Below are 21,021 nucleotides of genomic sequence, written 5' to 3'. Positions count from 1 at the left end.
AAGGGTATGAATTTTGGTTCAACACACATATTTGATAAGAAAGCTCAACATGATGGCCTATTAAGCCCAAATTCTTGCATTTTTCATGGATAATTCCTTACTTGGTAGTTAATAATTTCTTATTTAAACCACATATATTCCAATTTTGAATTTAGAATATCTTAATAGTAGTATAATTTCCATTATTATATTTATATTACAAATTTGATTTATTTTCTTATTTAAATTTACCTTATTTGTCGCACATCTGATCAGATGTTTCATAGTTCTTTTTTTGACTATTAAAAAGTATTGATTAATTATTAATTAACTGCTTTACGATATTTCAGGAATTTAATTATGTGCAACAATTAAAGTTTTGTTTTAAGATTATAAAGAACTAACTGAATTTCGTTTGTATATATTTGCAGATCAATTTTGATTTGGAGGCAATTCAATTGAAGGATGATTGGGGAGAGAATGAGAGAGAGATTAATTGGTGGAGTGAATCTAAAACTCTTGAAATCTCCTACGCAAATATTTCAATTGGACTCCTTCAAAGATTTTACAATGTTGAAGTTCTACTTGTATATTATGATGATAAATTGATGAGTCTACTATCATTCTCAGCCTATTTTCAAAATCTTAAAGTTCTAAAAATAAGTGATTGCTACGGGTTGATGAAGAGGTTAATAATGTCTTCAATGACTAAAAGCTTGGTACAACTAAGAGAAATGAGTATAGAAGGTTGTGGATTGCTTACTAAAATAGTTGACAATGAGGGAGACGAAACAACAACTGAAATTGTTTTTAACAATTTGAACAAGTTGTCACTTGAAGACTTAGATTGCCTCACATGTTTTTGTTCGGGAAATTACTCCTTTAATTTTCCATCTTTGGAAGAGTTAATTATAGATAGATGCCCCAATATGAAGACTTTCTCTCTAGGAAGCTTAAACATACCAAAGTTACGCAATGTCCATTATAGGATATCTTGGGAAAATAAGATGAAGCTGTTAGAGATTGGGGAGAATGACTTAAATACAACTATACAGCAAGCCAACAAAAAAAGGGTATGTATTTAATTAATTAGTTTAATAATATTTCTAATGTGTTAAGAATATATATTTTCTTCTTGAATTATAATAAATTGTGTTTAAACAATATTGACCTTAATACCATATTAAAAAGAATTAGTTTTGTATATGCTAAAAATTATTGTTGAACTAGTGGCCCCCACACTTATTTCTGTAAGCACTGTTTTATATTTCTAATAATCATCATTTCATCATTTTTTTTCTCCTTGTTCCTTTTAAATATATATATATATATAATTATTATTTGTTTGCAAGAGCAATATTAATTTTAGTTTGATTGATATGTTTTTGATTTTTTAGGTTAACTCTGATTCGAAGAAATTGACATTAAGTGGAAGAGATATCATGTCAATTTGGCGAGGAGAGTTTGAAGAGAACTTTGATTAAGTAAAAACTCTTGAATTGATTAAGGATGAACGTGCATATATTCCAATTCATATCCTTCTAAAATTTATCAATCTTAAAAGACTCAAATTAAAAGTGAGTTCATACAAAGAGATATTCTCATATGAAGAAGGTGAGGAACATGTTGGAGCACTTGCACAATTAAAATTTCTAAAATTGTAGGGACTTTTTAATTTAAAGTGCATTTGGAAACAAGACTTTCAATTCAAATCAATTCTTCAAAATCTTCATGATTTAACTGTAGCATATTGTCACAATTTGAAGACTTTGTTGCCGCCTTCATCATCTTTTGAAAATCTAACAACTTTGAAGGTATCTTATTGTAACGGAATGCAAAACTTACTTGTATCCTCAATAGCCAAACGTCTAGTGTGCTTAGAAAACTTGAAATTAAGAGGATGTGAAATGATGATAGAAGTATTAGCAAATGAAGAAGATATAGAGGAAGATGAAATTGTTTTTGAGAAACTAAAGGAATTGACCTTGGCTAAATTAAAAAGTCTCACATGCTTCTATCATGGGAAGTACGCCTTAAATTTCCCATCCTTGGAATCATTAAATGTGTATGGATGTTTTAAGATGAAGACTTTCTCTGGAGAAGGCTTAGACATGCCAAGATTACAGAAGGTGAACATGAAAGTTTGCACAAATGACCTTAGTTCAGTCATACAACAATTACAAAATGGTACGTATTCATTTGTTTAGCAATGTTTTTTTTTAAGATTTTTTTCTTCTTCATTGAATTAATAACAATCAATCCTCAATGATCTTTATTATTGATTTTTTCATTACTTAAAATCCTCTAAGTACATGCAGCGAAGCTACAATATTATAGTTTAAGTATCCTTAAAGTTAAAATACATTGAATATATGTGCTTTTCAAGAATTGAGATGATTGTTGAGGAAATTCTTTATCCTTAAAGTTAATCATTTTAGGCATTGAAAGGAATATTAATTCTCTATAGTTTTTGTTTTACAAATAAATTAATGTGTTATTTTTTGTAATTACAGATTGTTCAGAGTTCTGTGATAGAATGAGAAAAGAATTTTTTGAAGAATGGAAGTTAAATGGTTAGTCATATTTCTTCTTAAGCTTATTTCAAAAGAATATATACATTACCTTCATAAATTCAATTGATTTAGAAAGTAAGAATGATTATTTCCAACCAAAACGTTCCTGAATTGATAATTTTCCATTTTTTAAGTTTGAAAATTTAATTTCTCAAATGGATACCTCTTCCTTCAAATGCAACAGCTCCTAAAGCTTTCTTTTGATCCCACCAACACAGGACCCTACTTCAGTGTCTCCCATGTTCGAATTCTCAAATATGGCAGCTTCCTTTCATTTACTAATTTTGCACTTGTTTAATTTACATTGTTTCCACACTAACAGAAGTTTCATGTCACTGTGGAGGATTCTTTAGACTGGGATATAGACCACCTATTGTCAGCATGAGAACAGGACTGAAGCTCGACGACGAGCATGGAAGATGAAGAGGAAAGCAGTAATGTTTGAAGGGTTGTCAAATGATCAATTGATGATGGCAACAACAGTTGAAGTTTGTCAAAGAAAGTTTCAGGCAAAACCATACATTAAACCCCGTCATAACTTCACCCTTTCTCTCTTTTTTCTTTCTTTATTTAACTCATAACACCATTTCTTTACAATATATGTTCTGCCTTTAACGTCTTGATTTCCTAATTTTCTCAGTTTTGCTTCTGTTATCTTCAGCTAATTTACGTCTCTATTTGTGTGCTATCTCAGTTTGATTTCCTAATGTACTCAGTTTTGCCTCTGTTAACTTCACAGGTAACAGGGAAAGAGTTTCCTACAATGGCTACTGGTTGGATGAGTTTGTTCCCCAGAAAACGTCAGCTCATATAAGCCAAGAAGATCTACATATTACTAAAATGACTGAGGGAAACACTTGAATTTGCTGCTTGATATCTTGGTGTTGGAAACCGAGGAAGTAGGCTTCCTTAAATTTACTTAAATGAAGTTTAATCTTAGCCTCCTTATTTATCAATTCCCTCGAGCAGTTGATGGGTACAGACCTATTTGTTTGTTTTTTGCCTGTGTAGATATGATGATGGAAGTCAGTAAAAGAGAGGAGGCAGGAATTGTTCCAGATCCAGATGTAGATACTTACATAAAGGTATCTTCAAGATATCTTTCTTGTTTATATCTGATGTTTTGTTCTTTTTGCTGTTGCTACATGTATGAAATATTCATGAAAATGGTTGTTATAACAAGCAATTTCTGCCAAAGGACAATGAAAAAACCCTTCAAACAGGTCATGTTTTAAAGGTGTTTCTCTTTGTTGAAGCTGTAACCACATTTTTTTTTTGGTTGATTTGCATCAAGCAAATGCTTTAAGTCAAAATCTTAACTGTCTTGTGACTTTCCAGCTCCCTGGTCTCAATATCTGTGCTTACACAATCGTGGAAGTTGAGATGAGAGGAGGCATCTGTGGAGATAAAAAAAGGAGACTGAATACGGGTAATTTTTCATAAATGCATCTGATAGGTACCTGGAGTCTGCAGCAGCTACCCAGAAGCTTTCACCCTCCTGCTAATGCGGTGGAGAAAGGAATTCCAAGCTGAGTCTGTCGTCCCTTGTGGATTTGTTTCGTTTTACTTTTTAATGTAACAGTGTTGTATTCAAGGAAACTTAACAAGAGAACAATAACCTTTACTGAATCATTTCATCAAAAGAAGAGTTTGATTACATTGTACATTCTTCATCCATATCAGCACAAATAAACAACTCTACTAGAATTTAACCAACGAGTACTACGCAAACTAAGATAATAACCTTCCCACCATGAAGGCCAAACAGATAACTAAAGCAAAACACAGCAAAACACAACAAAACCCTACCCCCACCAGCTTTCGAGAGGCTGGGACTCTCCCTTACTCTATTTCCCTTCTTTTTCCTTCCTCCCCTGCTTCCTCTCTCAGCCCCTTATTTCTGGACTCTTTGCTGACGCCCAACCAATCTCCAATTGCCAACTCAGCGTCCCCTGTATTCATAACCTCCATCTCTTCCAGCATGCTCCTAATCTTTTGCTGCTTGTCTGATATCCTCTCTGCCACTGAAATGCTGCCACCTGGAGTCCCTCTTTGCTGTTTACTAATATTGCTACCAACATTATCACTCACAGCTTTTGGACTGCTGCCTTCCGCTCCACTATCCTGCTTTCCGTTATTACCATCAATGCCTTCTGTCGAATTCCAGATTTGCTCCTTCAAGGTCGCCCTTCTTTCTCTTCTTTTCCTCTTCACGTAGACCCGAGCCCTAACATTACCCCTCCCATCCAGAGGCACCTTGTCCTCAAGGTGCACGTGGGGAAAAACTTGAATCAAATGTTTGTATAATTCCCAAGAGTTCTCGTGGTTCTGCAGGCCGTACCACTTAACATGTAATTCCAAATCTCCCAGCTGTGAATAACGGAAGTCTAGAATTTCTTCAGGCTGGGCTTCAAGTTCATTGTCTTCGTTCAAGCATTCAGGGAGTGGTGAGCTAGGCACTGAAGGCCCCAGCCTTTTTTTCAGTTGAGAAATGTGGAATACTGGATGAATTTTCGCAGATGCAGGGAGCTTCAGTTTGTACGCCACTTGCCCCACTCTTTCCTGTATTTCGAAGGGTCCGTAAAAACGGGGACTCAGCTTTTCGTTTGGTCTCGAGGCTAAGGATCGGAACCTGTAAGGTTGTAACTTCAGGAATACTTGGTCGCCCACCTCCAGTTCTACCTCACGCCTGCTGCGATCTGCCCATTTTTTCATCCTCTGCTGCGCATTCTGCAGGTTGGTTTTCAGCCTATCTAACACCTCGTTTCTCTGCCTTATCATTGCGTCTACTTGTTCGACTCTAGACGGCTCTTCTACGAATCTCAAAAGTGGTGGCGGATCGCGACCATACACTGCCTTGAAGGGCGTCATTCCCGACGAAGAGTTATACGTCGTGTTGAACCAGTATTTCGCCCATGGTAACCATTTTGGCCAGGCACGCTGTTGTTCGAAGCAGAAACATCGGAGGTAAGTTTCCAAGCTTCGATTCACAACTTCAGTTTGTCCGTCCGTCTGAGGGTGATACGCCGTGCTAAATTGCAGCATCGTTCCAGAGATCCTGAAAAGTTCAGACTAGAAGTTACTCATAAAGATGCGATCCCTATCCGAGACAATCGTCCGAGGGAAGCCGTGGAGCCTAACAATCTCCCTAATGAATATTCCAGCGATGTCCTTTGCCGTATACGGATGACGAACAGCAACAAAATGCCCGTATTTGGATAGGCGATACACAACCACCATTATAGTATCAAATCCTCTCGTTTTCGGCAGCCCCGTAATAAAATCCATTGACACGTCTTCCCAAATTTTGGAGGGAATGGGGAGAGGTTGTAGAAGACCTGCTGGCGTCGTTGCTTCGTATTTAACCCGTTGGCAAACTTCACACTCTGCCACAAACCTTCTGATATCACTCTTCATTCCATCCCAGTAAAGAATTGACGACACTCTCTTGTACGTGCGAAAGAATCCGGAATGGCCACCGGTGGGAGAAGAATGGAACTCGGTTAACAACAGTTGGACTAACCTGGAGTTTCGTGGTATAACAATTCGTCCTCGGAACATCAGCCCTCCCCTCTTCAGTTCATACCCTGCATGTGAATTGGCTTGCTGGAGAAGATCTTGAACAATCTGCCTCAGCCTTTCGTCCTTTAGAACCTCCTCTTGAATTTTTTCCACCCCACTCGGTACTGCCACTGAGAGAACCTTTATTTCCCCTTCTCCAGCTGGTTTTCTTGACAGGGCATCTGCAGCCTTGTTTTCGCATCTCGGCCTATACACGATATCAAAATCGAACCCCAACATTTTCACCAACCACTTCTGCTGCTCCGGACTCACCGCTTTCTGCTCAGTTAAGAACTTGAGGCTGCGTTGGTCTGTCCTCACTTGGAAGTGGCGTCCCAAGAGGTAGTGGCGCCATTTTTGCAAAGCCAAGACGATAGCCATGAGCTCCCTTTCGTAGACTGACTTCTCTCTGTTTCTAGGCGACAGCACCTTACTTAGGTAGGCAACCGGTCTTCCTGCTTGCATGAGAACAGCTCCCAACCTTGAACCTGAAGCATCGGTTTCGACTATGAATTCCTTCACGAAGTTAGGTAATGCGAGAACTGGGACAGTCACCATGGCTTGCTTAAGGGCGTCAAATGCAGCGAGCGCCTCCTTGTTCCACTTGAAGGAGTTCTTTTTTAATAAATTCGTTAATGGCGCTGCGATTTTTCCATAGCCGCGCACGAACCTCCGATAATATCCGGTGAGCCCCAGGAAGCCTCTCAGGTCTCGTAGATCACGTGGTATAGGCCAGTTTTGCATGTCTTCGATCTTCCGAGGGTCCGCTTCGACTCCATTCCGTGAGACAATGTGGCCTAAATATTCCATCCTTTCTCTGCCGAACTGACATTTTTTTTGATTGACTACCAGTTGATGTTCCCTTAATAACTCCAGCACCTTTCGCAAATGCCTCCGATGGTCTTCGATTCCCTTACTGTAGACCAAGATGTCATCGAAGAAGACCAACACGAACCTCCTCAGGAAAGGCCGAAATATGTCATTTATCAAGCTCTGGAACGTCGCTGGTGCATTTGATAATCCGAATGGCATATCTAGGAATTCGTAGTGCCCGTCATGTGTTCGGAAGGTGGTCTTTTCTACGTCAGATTCCCTGATTCTGATCTGATGATACCCCGAGCGGAGGTCCAGCTTACTGAAAATTTCAGCCCCCTCCAGTTCATCCAGAAGTTCGTCTATAGCTGGGATCGGAAATTTATCGAGGATTGTCACCCGGTTCAGAGCCCTATAATCCACGCAGAATCTCCAGCTCCCGTCTTTTTTTCTCACTAGCAGAACAGGGCTGGAGAACGGACTTACGCTGGTTCGAATTATCCCTGTTGATAACATTTCCCCAACGATTCTCTCCACCTCGTTCTTCTGAAAGTGCGGGTAGCGATAAGGCCTCACATTGGGTGGTTGGGCTCCTTCCACCGGTCGGATGGCATGGTCCCGGTCTCTTTTTGGCGGTAGGCTGTGTGGTTCGGTGAACAAGTCTTCAAATTCCCTGAGCAATGGGACCAATTCGGCTTGATTGCCCCCTTCATCCATCGTGGCCAATTCCTTGTCCCCTTCGGTGCACAGCCACAATCCCTTATTTCCCTGCACCAACAATTTAAGCAATGTCGTTACCGTAGTCTCCAACCTGGATAGCGAAACATCCCCTTTCAATTCAGTTCTCTGCCCATTCCACTCAAATCTCATGGTCTGTTTTCCCCAATTTGTTTTCACCTCCCCAAGTCGGCTCAGCCAGTCAATCCCGAGTATTACATCTACCCTTCCTAATCTGAATGGTAAGAAGTCTTGAATTATTTGCACCCCTTGCACAGTCAGCTCTACTCCTCGGCACTTCCCCACCCCCGTGACTTTCCTACTATCCCCTAATATCACTGCAAAGGTAGTCGGTAGGATTGGAATTTGCAAGTCGGTAACTACTCGTTCGGAGATGAAGTTGTGCATTGCCCCGCTGTCCAGTAAGACGAGCACCTGTTTCCCCTTGATAAACCTAGTAAACTTCATCGTCTTCGGGGAACCGAGTCCCACTACAAAGCTTGAATTTAAGCTTGCTTCCAGTTCCATGACCTCCCCTTCGTTTTCCTTCTCTTCCTCTTCTTCGTCCTCCGCTGCCTCCTGTTCACAGGCGATCATTATCCGGAGTTGTCGGAATCGACAGCGGTGCCCCGGGGTATACTTTTCATCGCACCTGAAGCACAGACCCCTCTCTATCTTTGAACGGTACTCTTCATCGGACAGTCTCTTGTAACTGCTATCCCTTCGTTGAACCGAGGACGACGCGACAGAAGGATTCGGGACCTTTGACGAAGAGGCTGCATTTGTGTATGGAAACGCGTTCTCTGACCGAGTTTGACCAAATGGTCACAGGTTTAAAGTGGGGCGAGTTGGGCCGGGTATTGGGGCAGGCGTCGGGTTGGTTGTTGGGCGGTTAATTTGAAGGTTAGGGCTGTGGTGGGGTTGTGTGTTGGGCTTAAAATGTGAGAGCTGGGATGGGCCGGTCCCTTGTGCGGGCTGGGTCATGTTCTGGAGGGGCGAGTACCGGATTGGGCCTGAAGTCATATGGGTCCTCGGGTAGGGCCTCTCGGGTCGGGCTCCTCCTCCTCCTCCTCTATTCTCTATTAGCGCGTTCTTCCGCTTGATTTCCTGTGCCCTTTCCATGGTTTCCTCCAGAGATGATGGACGAAACAGCCGCACTTCCTCCCTGAGTTCACTCGGAAGCCCATTCATAAAGATCACAGTCAATGTGTTTTCGGACAACTCTTCGATCTCTGCCGACAACAACTCGAATCGGTATCGGTATTCATGGACCGATTCCGATAGTTGGATGGCAAACAACTCCTCTTGAGCCGTTCGCTCGTTGTCCAACCTAAACCTTTTGAGAGTTGCGATTCGGAAGTCTTCCCAACCGGCAAACGGCTGTCGCCTTCTTCTCCACCTGAACCAGTGGAAAGCTGCTCCTTCCATGCAGACCCCTACAGCCGTCAGTCTTTCCCTTTCCTGAATTATATTTACATCGAAGTAACGCTCAACCTTCTCTAACCACTCCAAGACTTGTTCCCCTGCAAATAACGGTAGGTCCAGACGTCGAAACTAGACGTCTCGACGCAAGCCTTCGAAACAGTCAGCTCCCCTCTGTCCAATCTCGGACGTTTCCTCATCCCCTTCTTCTACCTCCACCCGAGGTGATGGGTTGCGGATAGGAGTCGGTTCCTTTTCAGTTGGAGTTGCGTTATTGTGATTCGTAAATGGAGTCGTGGATGGCCCAGGACCCGTCGGTGCCTTTCCCTTGTCACCACCGTCTTTCCCGATCATGACTTCTTTGAGGTCCCGAAGGTACCCCTTCATGACTTCCATGCCACTTTCCAACCCTTCCAGCCTTACTTGGGTGTCGCTCAGTTTTTCTCTTACTTCCAGGTCCATTTCTTCCAGTCGGCCGCCCATTCTCACCAACCTCTCATGAACCTCCGTCAGATCCTTTTCCATTCCCTCTACCCGACTCTCCATCCTGGTCATGCTCGATACCACGTGATAGGTACCTGGAGTCTGCAGCAGCTACCCAGAAGCTTTCACCCTCCTGCTAATGCGGTGGAGAAAGGAATTCCAAGCTGAGTCTGTCGTCCCTTGTGGATTTGTTTTGTTTTACTTTTTAATGTAACAGTGTTGTATTCAAGGAAACTTAACAAGAGAACAATAACCTTTACTGAATCATTTCATCAAAAGAAGAGTTTGATTACATTGTACATTCTTCATCCATATCAGCACAAATAAACAACTCTACTAGAATTTAACCAACGAGTACTACGCAAACTAAGATAATAACCTTCCCACCATGAAGGCCAAACAGATAACTAAAGCAAAACACAGCAAAACACAACAAAACCCTACCCCCACCAGCTTTCGAGAGGCTGGGACTCTCCCTTACTCTATTTCCCTTCTTTTTCCTTCCTCCCCTGCTTCCTCTCTCAGCCCCTTATTTCTGGACTCTTTGCTGACGCCCAACCAATCTCCAATTGCCAACTCAGCGTCCCCTGTATTCATAACCTCCATCTCTTCCAGCATGCTCCTAATCTTTTGCTGCTTGTCTGATATCCTCTCTGCCACTGAAATGCTGCCACCTGGAGTCCCTCTCTGCTGTTTACTAATATTGCTACCAACATTATCACTCACAGCTTTTGGACTGCTGCCTTCCGCTCCACTATCCTGCTTTCCGTTATTACCATCAATGCCTTCTGTCGAATTCCAGATTTGCTCCTTCAAGGTCACCCTTCTTTCTCTTCTTTTCCTCTTCACGTAGACCCGAGCCCTAACAGCATCTGCTCCACTTGGTAGTAATGTTTATGGAATAGATGATTCCAAGTATTAGATGCCTGCTATAATAAACCTTAAAGGATTAATTTTTCATTAAAATATGCAGGAGAGGTTGTTGGTCCCATAAAAACCTTATTTATGGATGAAATATCAAATGGTTTAGACAGTTCAACTGCATATCAGATTGTTGTTTGGCCGTAGCCGCAGGTGCATATCACAATCTTGGATGACATCATTTTGATGCGGAAGGAAAGATTGTGTATCAAGGACAATGCAATAAAGTTGTAGAAATTTTCGAGGACTATGGATTCAGGTGTCCTAAAAGAAAATGTGTAACTGACTTTCTCCAAGAGGTAAGTGAATATTGGTACCGCACTGATTCTAGGTGGCACTGAGAAAAGTTGTTCCTTCAATGTGTATTTCTTCAATTTTCTGCTATGACAGCTGTTCCAAGTCAATGCTACTGAAGTTTGTTCAATGTTCACCCGGTTGAATTCAAATGCTGCCCCTTGATCATCTTGTGTGATGATTTTGCAAGAAAAGTTGGTCAATATTGGAGAAAGTCAAGATTCCAATAATGGTAATCTGGAGGAAGTGAAGTCTAAAAGTTCTCCTTCGAAAGGTTAATTTGATTTCTTGCAATTCATATTTTAATCAATTTTTGTTCTAATTGTATTTGTGTTACTCTAATATTTGATATTAATTTCTTTTGTGTCTTATCTTATTTGACAGGACTATTATATTGACTTTCCTGCGGTACTCCTTAGCCATTTTGCATTCACGATCAGTTATTTTCATTGCATGATATTTAAAGGCATCAGATCTCATACCTTCGTTTTGGCATGTTTTGTTTTTAATTTTCCCTCTACTTCCCTTTGGTTTTAGGAGAAGAAAAAACTCCCTACTGCTTTCTGATATATTTGTTGGATTAAGGCTTTGGGTGCTTATGGTATCGACGGGTGTTAGAGAAGCTGGAAAATCCACTCTTCTAGATTTTGGCCAAACGATGTTGTGTCAATGGCAAACTCGTAGTACTTAAATCTCTGAGCTCATTCTCCTTGAAAACTGAACTGAGGTCATCCAATTGTCATGAATTGACTAATCTGTGTTTGTTTTTCAGTTAAGCATTCAAATAATTGATGCTTCTTTATCTGTTGTGCCGGCATGTCCTCTGAATCTTTTTCTGGAAAATATTTTCATCATTGTCTTCTGGTACTCCCGATAGGACTGTTGTAAGTTGTATCTGGGTTTCTTTATCTTTTCGTGTAATTTAGGTTGCTTAAAGGTTGCAGTATTCCAGGTAAAATATTATTGACCAGAAGGGCAGATCCTATAGAGGACCCAAGCTTACATTCCCCAAGTTTTGGACGCAGTCCTTCTCAGAATGAAGCTGGGACAAGTGATAACATGGATTAGAGGTATTATTTATGATAAGCATTCATTCTGTTCAATTTCATAATTTAAGTATCACTTGAAGTTTAAATATTAAAGGATTTGATTTGCTGTTTCACTTATTATGCAGGTAGAAGATCAAGATACAACAAAGCCAAATAATGGAAGTGTTTATAAATTAACAATTTCAAATATTGAAACTGTGTTCAAAGAATCTCGTAAGTCCACCATGGGTGCTGGTGAGGGAGATCAATTCAATGATGTGGAAGCTGGTTCATGCTCATTCTATGAACTGTACATATTTTGAGTAGGCATGCCTTTTAGTTTATTGAGGCTCGAGGCATCGGCTATAGACTATAGTTCTGCAGTTGTTTCCTTACATTTCATTATGTTCTGTTTGTCTTTTTGAGTTTGTAGTTGTCAATTCTTGTTGTTCAAAAGTTGAAATGAACCATTTTAGGAGCATGCATTCGAGTGATTGTGTCCATCTGAGTTCTGGGATTTACATAATCTAGCCTCTTTAAGTACAATATACATATTATTGAATATATTTTTTTCTCTGTTGAAATTTATATATGAACTGATAACAGGGATATGCACTACCTAATTCAGATACAAGGGAGGGAGTCCTAAGAAGGAAGCGAAGTGAGTATCTGAACTGTGTCACTCAATTCAAGGACATTCCAAATATTGAATGTTCAGATGACGAAAATTAACATGCATCGCCAGGTATTTTGACTGAAACAAATGAAAAATCTGAACATATCATAGCACAAGTAAAATTAAGTAATACATTAATGAGATGGTAATGTGTTAGGCCTCCAATAATGCACAAATACAAAAGGAAAAGCAAAGGAATTAAACATAGGAAGCTGAAATCAGGGCAGATTATGGAGCTGAAATCAAGGCTTGCCCTAATCAGCAGCTGGATTCAAGGCCAGAAAACAAGACGAAGATCGATAGAACAAAGCCAAAACAGACTATAAAAAGAGAAGATAGGATGAAGAAGAGGTAAGCAAGAATACAGTAATTCTTTAAGTGGGATTTGCAGCCAAAAGAGAGGGAGGGGGCTAGCGTCTGTACTTTCAGCATATTTCTTATAGTTCTTGTTACTATTTTCTGTAAGAGAATAAACACTATATACACAATAGAGATACAATTAGATTCTAAAGATTAATTACTACTGTAAACCTCTATAAGATATGACAATTATATTAAAGAGATGATCTCGATTTGATAAAAAAGTAATTATTTTCATATGTAGATATGAGATATAATAGGAAAACATCTTCACATATTTGAAGAGTTGAACAATCATGTCAAGACTTTGCCTTTGATTCTAAACAATGGGAATTTTATTTATGTCTTTGAGATGACTTATAAATCGATGATATGTTTAGTTGTTGATTGTCATGATGATGCCTTGTTTAGAAGGAATTTTCCACATAATAATTATAAATATTTATTAAATATGAAATGGGTAAAATCCAAAAATTTTACCTGTAAAAAATGGCTACAATCCTACCACATTTGTTAAATAACAAAAATTTTGTAATTGTGCTAAACAACAATTTATATCTACATATGTTGGATTATTAATATATAGAAATGTATTTTTATCTATAAGATTAATATATAGAAATGTATTTTTGTCTATTTAGAAATCTTAAAGGACTTTCTATTAGTACATACCACATGACATTATTATTGTTACTCCTAGTAGTAGGGGGCTTGTGGGCTGAGCTATTTCTGATAAAAAATTGACAAGGTTTGAATGTGACATAGGTTACTCGCAAAGAAGTTATAATAGCTCACAAAACCTCAAGACTCATAACATGGCCCATTGTCATGGCATGTTGTGCCTTTTTAAAGGATGATCCACAAAAACATAAATTTTATTTTAAAATTTTCCCATATTGCATGCTGCTTACTCGTAGGTCTTCTCATGAGACCTTGATGCAATTTGCAAATTTGCAGAGTAAGCTCAAATTTTGTAGATCTTACTATTTTCCAAGAGCAATTAGGGTTAGACTTGAGTCAAACTAAACTCGAATATACTTTAACTCAAATTTGAATTGAATCTATAATGATTAGTTCGAGATTAAACTTGTTTAAATTAATCAAAAATATCATTAAATATTAAAAACAGAATAAATAAAATCATTAATATGATAAATAGTTTCAACAATAAATTAACAGTATCATTAATATGATGAAAATTATTATCAAATAAATATTTGAGCTAAATTCAAACTGAACTATTAAACTGAAACTTTAATTTAAATTCAATTCGATCAAACTAAATATTAAACTTAAGTTAGCTTAGTCTGAATCTAACTGTAAAAGCAATACGAAACCTTGAGTTCAGATGGAACCTTTAGGTTTATGATATTTCTATGATATGCTATTTCATACTGTCCATTTTACTAAGAATTGATGGAACTGACTTAAAAGGATCAATAAAAGAATAAGACCAAATAATAATAATTTGAAAAGTGAAGATACAATAATATTTGAGAGAATTGGACTAAAATGTAATAATCTTAAACTACAAGGATGAAAAAGAATTGTCTTTAAGTCTTTCTCTCACTATAAATCTTGTCAATCTATTTTAGCTGAAAATATCGTTATCACAGCTCACTTTTTAACTAATAACCACACACCTAAACTTCACATTAGAATCCCTCTTGGATTTTTTTTAATTTAAAATTATCTATTCACATGATAATACATTATTTATATACTCAAATTAAGTATAAATATAAATATATATATATATATATATATATATATATATATATATATATATATATATATATATATATATATAACTTTATTGTTATTTTATTTGATAATAAGTAAAACGAAAATTTTGTAATTATTGGTATAAATTATTCAAATAAAATTAGAAGCTCAATATGACCTGAATTGAATCATTTATCCAATTTTCAAGCTAGATTGAACTGAATTCTATGGATGTAAATGAGTTGATCAGACATGAAATAGTGAATCTATCAAAAAAGAGGGAAAAAAGATTGCAAAATGAAGGACCCCGGGGAAGATGAAAATGGATGAGTAAAATTTAGTCATGAAAATCTAAAAAGAAATCATTCCACTCTTGATTTATGTGAAAATCGATGAGAGTCTAATTTCTATTTAAAAAGTGAATTATGATAACGTACATTTTCGACCAAAAAACAAGATATTATTAAGAAAATTTTAATAGAAAAAAGACTTTGACATCATTCTTGTCCTTGTAGTTTTTTATTATATCATTTTAATACAACTATTACAAATATATAATTTTATGTTTTTTTTTTCAAATTGTTATCATTTTAATTTCTTTTTTGTTTGGTCAATCTTTTCTATGTCATTTCCATGATTGTTAGTAAAACTAACAGTGTAACATGATACTTCACAAAAATATCATACCCAAAAACTCTCATATCAATTAAAAGCGTCTACTTTAAGATTCAAATTAAGCTAACTCAATTTTATTTAATATTTAATTTGAGTTTAATTCAACTGCTTTAATCATTTCACTTCATTTAAGTGTTTAACAATAGTAAAATCATACTTTTTCTTTTTTTCATTTATTCTCTTCTCTTGTCTTTTCCGTGCCCTTATAATTGCTCTAATATTTTTGTGGTTGACTTGTGTTTCTTCTTTTTGGTTTTGTAGATGGGTGGAACTCACTATTATCCCCTGGATTTTTCCATGTCATTTGTTATAGTCTTCAAATGGAGCCTTTTTGGGGACTGAAGGCTACTAGTCCAAACAGGTACTCCTTTTTTGTTAGGAAGTAAAGGCAGCTAAGCTCAAATAAAGCCTTGTTAGGAATGAAGCTCATTGGTCCAAAAATGTACTCATTTTTTTGTTAGGGAGTAAAAGACAACTGGCTGAAATTTTGTAGTACATATATATATATTTAAAAAAAACTACTTTCAAGACTTTAGAATATGCAATCACTTTTTCGTACACAATTAGATACATAAAATATGTATCATATAATTGAATGTTATTTTATCTTTAATTTGAAATAATCTACGTATTCAATTGTGTATAAAAAACTATATACACATAATTTTAATTGTAAACTATACATTAGTAAAGTTGAAATTGATTTCAAATGATCTTTTATAGTTAAGTTAAACTCTAAATTATAGTTGTCAGAATTTTCCCTGATAAATTATTTGTTTTATAAATATCACCTAATTTAAAACAGATAAAATCACAACAATTTAAACATAATACTTAAAGTTGCAATAGAGGTAGAACAATGTCAAATAACCAGAGCCACAAGATGATCACATATCAAATCATATAGTTTTAAAATACTCTAGAAAATGCAATCTTCACATTTATTTCTAAATTCATATGTTCTGTAAGTTTTGCCGAATGAACTTCTTTGATTCAGCGCTTCTTCTACATCCAGTTGGATCTTTCAATAGCATACTAAACATTATCAGGGTTCTTGTTTGTATGTTTAAACCCCACGTTTAAAAGTGCATGCAAAGAAAGTAGTGAAGAAAGCTAAGAGATTCTTACCCATTTTTAAGATATAAGAGGTCAATGGTTGGTAGCGTTATGATTCTTTAGAAAGTCTTAGTGACAACTCTTATGTGCGAGTAGTCTGCAGAAGATTAATAAAAGAGGAAGAGAACCTGAAGATTGATAACAGTTTCTGCAGAAGAGAAACTAAAGAGTGAAAAGAAATGGACAGATGTATGCATCGAGCCCAACAATCTTTTTGAATAAAACTTACTTTTTTCTCTCTATACCTTGAAACCACAGCCCAAAAACAGCCCAAATATATTGCCCACCGGCTCGAAAAACACTAAAACAAAACAAAACAATGTGAACATGACAGAAAATAAATTCAAATTATGAAAGCTTAAACTAACAGCATCTTACATAGTACATACATTCAACGTTCTTATACCATAGAGACGAAGGTTAAAATTTTCCTTCGTGCCAGTAATGCTACACTCTAGGGATCCAGAAAATATGCCATTGTGCTCTGGTGAAAATTATTTGCAACTAAATGTCAGACAAAAAAGGAACATTTCATTCAAATTATGTAATGTGAAAAACACAATGTGAACTGAAAAAATTTTTAATAACAAAATAGCAGATGAAAATACGAATTGCAAAACAAACTGAACATTTTACCACGTTAGAAAAAACAAATTAATGATTATCCAAACAGAAAACGTTGAAGCAATGTGAACACAACAAAAAATGCATTCATGTCATGTTATGCAAGCTTAAGGCAGAATGAATTAGTGCAGATACAAAAAATTTAGGGTGAAATAAAAGAATCATTCTTTTAACAAAAAATGAACAATAGCAGCAACAGCAACAAAAAAGACATATGATAAGCCCTACGAAAAGCATACAAAATCAGACATCCAAATGATACCTAGAGGGTAGCCTTGTATTCCTCCTAGATCTATCTCTAGCCAATTGGTAGTCAAAAAGGTCAGTTTCCCTATCTGTGTGTAAATTGGATTGATTCTGACTTTGTGATGATTGCTGGTTCAGGCCCATATCTTCCTGCTTTGGAGCAAAAATTGGATGTGAGCCCAAGCCAGGTTCTTCACTTGACTCTGTTGTACTGTTGTTATTCCGGAGCTTCTAAAATTTAGTCTTCTAAATTTTATTCCTTTTGATTTTATATAAAAATCTTCGGAGCTTCAGGAAAAGTATTCAATTATACTTGTACAGTTTATTTCTGAACCTAAATTTACAAATTAAATTAAAAACACCATTCCAAATAAAAACAATTTATAAATACGAATTATAGTCCAAACAAAGCATGTGAACAAGACAAACAATTATAGTCCAAATATCAAGACAAGAATTTCAACTTTGGCAAATAATTTGGTAACATATGATGTGGTAATATTTCATGAAAGGCAAGACTTCAATTTTTAACATAAGAACACGGAACATGAATAAAACAATACTTTTGTGTTATGCAAGCTTAAGGCAGAAACAGTTAGGGCATAAAAAATGTTAAATAGAAGAATCAATCTTTTAACGAAACATGCATCAAATGAGATTGATACACAAACCAAACATTATGACAGTTTACATCATTATACAACATTATGAGATGAATTAATGATTACCCAAACACAAATCAAACATTTTACATCATTATAAAAACGAATTAATGATTATCCAGACAGAAGACAGTATGTTAGAGAGATCATGCAGAGAAAGTAGTGAAGAAAGCTAAAGGATTCTTATCGATTTTTGAGAGATTACCAGGCCGATGGTTGAAAGCGTAACGATTTTTGAGTCAGTCTCAGTGACAACCTGTCTGTGCGAATGAAATTGAAGTTTCCACAGAGTTTTTACAAAAGAGGAAGAGAACTTGTGGATTGATGACAGCTTTTGCAGAAGAGAAACTAAAGGGTAAAAAGAAAACTAAGAGAATTTGGAAGGAAAAAGAAATGAACAGATGTATGCATTAGGCCCAACAAATTTTTAAATAAGGGCTAATTTTTTCCCTCCCAACCTTGAAATCATAGCCCAACAATAGCCCAAATATAGTCTACCCGCGCAACAAATACAAAAACACGACAAACAACACATTAAAATTATGCAAGCTTAAACTACACTCTATCTTACATGATAAACTGATTCTCGTCACGTGGCGTTATTATGCTAGAGAGACGAAGGTTAAAACCTTTTTTCCCACTAGTTGTACTAGGCTTAAACAATTTGAATGTGTATGCTAATAATTGTTAATGATTTCAACTGCACAAATGAGATTGGCAATTGTTCCCGAATCTATTCCTCATGTTGGCAAAGTTAGTGCCAAATGACTTTCAATACATTAGGAACAGATCACAAGTTACAATTGATGGTTGTTTTTGTTAGATTCTTTTTGTCAGGTTTACTCAATGTGATTTCAAAAACTTTTAATGAGGATCTATATAATGATATTATAGTTTTAAAATATGATTTACTTGAAATATTGTTTGAAAATGCGATTTTCATGTTTTGTTGCTAGATTATTACAGAATTGTGAGAAAGATTGTATTCGATTTAGGAAAAGACCATCAAGGATCATAAAGTGCAAGCAAATATATTGAATGACTTCTAAATATATTTATGTGGTTTAAATTTGGTGCGTATTGAATTGTAGTTGAACTTGAGCAAATATAATTTGATAGTGTATTGATACGGGTAAGCTGTTTATGTTTTTAGTAATTTGCTTTTGAAATTGATAATTATACCCATAATTAAAAAATGTAGATGGTGGTTTTATTGAAATTATAAAGGTAGAATTTTAAGCATGTGTACTAAGATTTGGCCAAGTAATGCTCAACTTGCATGTTAAGGTTACATGATGAAACTCGGGAGTTGGTGAAACTATTCATTTGATGATTGGATCATTTTGGATTTACTTTTTTTAAGACTATATACATACATACATACATACATACATACATACATACATAACATACACTTTGATACTTGTGTGCTTAGGTGAAGCTCTGAAACTTACTCAACTCTTTTCTTTTTCAGAAGCTCAATATTATGTTATTAAATTCATTGATTAAACTTTGTAGTTATTAATTACTGATTGATTATGGATGACATATTGAATTAGTTTACAAATGACATGTCGTTTACAGACTTGTTGAAAAACATCTTGTCCAGATGCAATAGCAATTACAGTAGAAAGCAATAAAAGTTAAATCAATTGAATTTGGTGGAACTTTCTTTCATAGATGAATGAATTGAGTTTGTAATGAATCATTTACAGTAAAGCTATAAGTGATTGATTCTTTTTCATTGTTTGTATTTGATTATTGTTTAAATTTTATGACGAAAGTAGTTGGTATGTTGCTTTCAAAGTTTGTATTTCTCGTTGGATTCTTTACCTATAATTGTTGGGATTATGTTAACTATTCAATTACAATGATGGATATCTAATGCACAAAATGAGAATAATTTAATGTGTTTTTGTTGAGTTATAAGGATAGATACATCAACAATCCCAACCTTGGTTAGAGGAGATTAAAGAAATTTATCTTTTATTACTTATATTATTTTGTTTAGTTTATTAATAATAGAATATTTCATTAATTTTATATTACCAACAGTGATGTAATAGATAATATAAGAGACAATCTGATTACTAGGTAATTTTGATTTTATTATAACTAAAAACTTATTTATTAATTTTTTAAGAGCAAAAATAATTTCATTTTCAATTAATATAACAAATAATATAAAAAATATTTTAGAATAATTATACCCAAAGGTATTTAAGTAAAATAATATATTAATATTATTTTATTAACTCTAATCAAACACAATAATTATTTATACTTATCTATTTTTGTCAAAATTTATTAAACATAGTAATAATTTATACTTAATAATCATAAAGTAATCTATTTTCAATGTAATTTTACAACTTTAGTAATAAAATATTATACAAACCAAACGTCTCTTAGAGTTATACCATTATTGCTATCTATTTAAATTAAAAGCAAATGTTGTCTTCACCCTACCTAGGTTGTAAAATTGTTTCTTGTGCTATCCTTTCGTTAGAACATTGACAACTTGATTAATAGTTTGCATATATGGCACACAAATCACCTCACCATCAATCTTTTTTAAACAAAATTTGGTCAATTTCAATGTGTTTTGTTCTCTCATAAAGAATCATGTTGGTAGTAATTGCAATTACAACCTTATTATTACAGTAGACTTTGATTGATGATAGATTAGGAACCTTTAATTCTTCTAATAGGTTTTTTATCCCAGTAAATTCTCAAATTTCATAATCAACTGATTGAAATTCAGCTTAAAAAAGAAGATTTCCTCCTACAAAGGTGCAATAATTTCACCTTGATCAGTCTTTGTCAGAGGCAACAATAATTATTATTAATCTATATATATTTAAAAAGCTTAGTCATGAAAGATGGGTAAGGATTATTATATTATAACTTGACTTGCAAAATCGGGATATTAATTAAAATAGGCAGCCGTTTTCCCGTCTAAACCTTTTTCGGCAACAAATTTGATGTTTTACCTTTTTAAGCAAATTGTTTTTTTCATTCCAAAAACACCCCTCGTTTAATTTTTCAATCTTACCGTAGCATTTCGTCGATTAATTACCTACCTTTCACGTGGAATTTATTTTATAAAATCTACCTTTCACGTCGATTAATTGCCTACCTTTCTC

At 35.6% G+C, this 21,021-nt stretch overlaps 2 protein-coding genes and 1 long non-coding RNA gene across 3 annotated transcripts in view; 2 read left to right on the top strand and 1 right to left on the bottom strand.

Annotated features, from left to right (window-relative positions):
* The window catches only part of LOC123208395, a 52,756-nt gene extending 40,570 nt beyond the window's left edge, over positions 1-12,186 (top strand). Inside the window, exons 14-15 of the mRNA XM_044625883.1 lie at positions 11,716-11,833; positions 11,938-12,186. The gene's annotated coding sequence lies outside the window, so the exon portion shown is untranslated. The remainder of the gene's footprint in view (positions 1-11,715; positions 11,834-11,937) is intronic.
* LOC123208399 lies at positions 1,405-3,132 on the top strand. Its single transcript, XM_044625888.1, has 2 exons — positions 1,405-2,166; positions 2,493-3,132. The coding sequence occupies exons 1-2, from the start codon at positions 1,812-1,814 to the stop codon at positions 2,555-2,557; spliced, it is 420 nt and encodes a 139-aa protein (XP_044481823.1). The 5' UTR covers positions 1,405-1,811; the 3' UTR covers positions 2,558-3,132.
* Positions 12,187-16,047: 3,861 nt separating the features above from the next.
* LOC123209558 lies at positions 16,048-18,211 on the bottom strand. The gene is made up of 2 exons (XR_006501087.1): positions 18,081-18,211; positions 16,048-16,827 (listed from the first exon to the last, which is right to left on the bottom strand). It is a non-coding gene; the product is annotated as an uncharacterized LOC123209558 (long non-coding RNA).
* Positions 18,212-21,021: the final 2,810 nt, after the last annotated feature.

The sequence above is a fragment of the Mangifera indica genome, chromosome 2 (genome assembly GCF_011075055.1).
Source record: "Mangifera indica cultivar Alphonso chromosome 2, CATAS_Mindica_2.1, whole genome shotgun sequence".
Lineage (NCBI taxonomy): Eukaryota > Viridiplantae > Streptophyta > Magnoliopsida > Sapindales > Anacardiaceae > Mangifera > Mangifera indica.
The sequence above is the reverse complement of the archived record's forward strand: the minus strand, read 5'-3'. Positions and strand labels throughout refer to the sequence as shown.

What these genes read in the sequence shown, in the direction of transcription:
- LOC123208399 (XM_044625888.1), top strand. Translation starts at nt 1,812, where the DNA reads ATGCAAAACTTACTTGTATCCTCAATAGCCAAACGTCTAGTGTGCTTA. An exon ending in CATACAACAATTACAAAATG is followed by an intron (nt 2,167 to 2,492) that starts GTACGTATTCAT and finishes TTGTAATTACAG; the next exon opens with ATTGTTCAGAGTTCTGTGAT.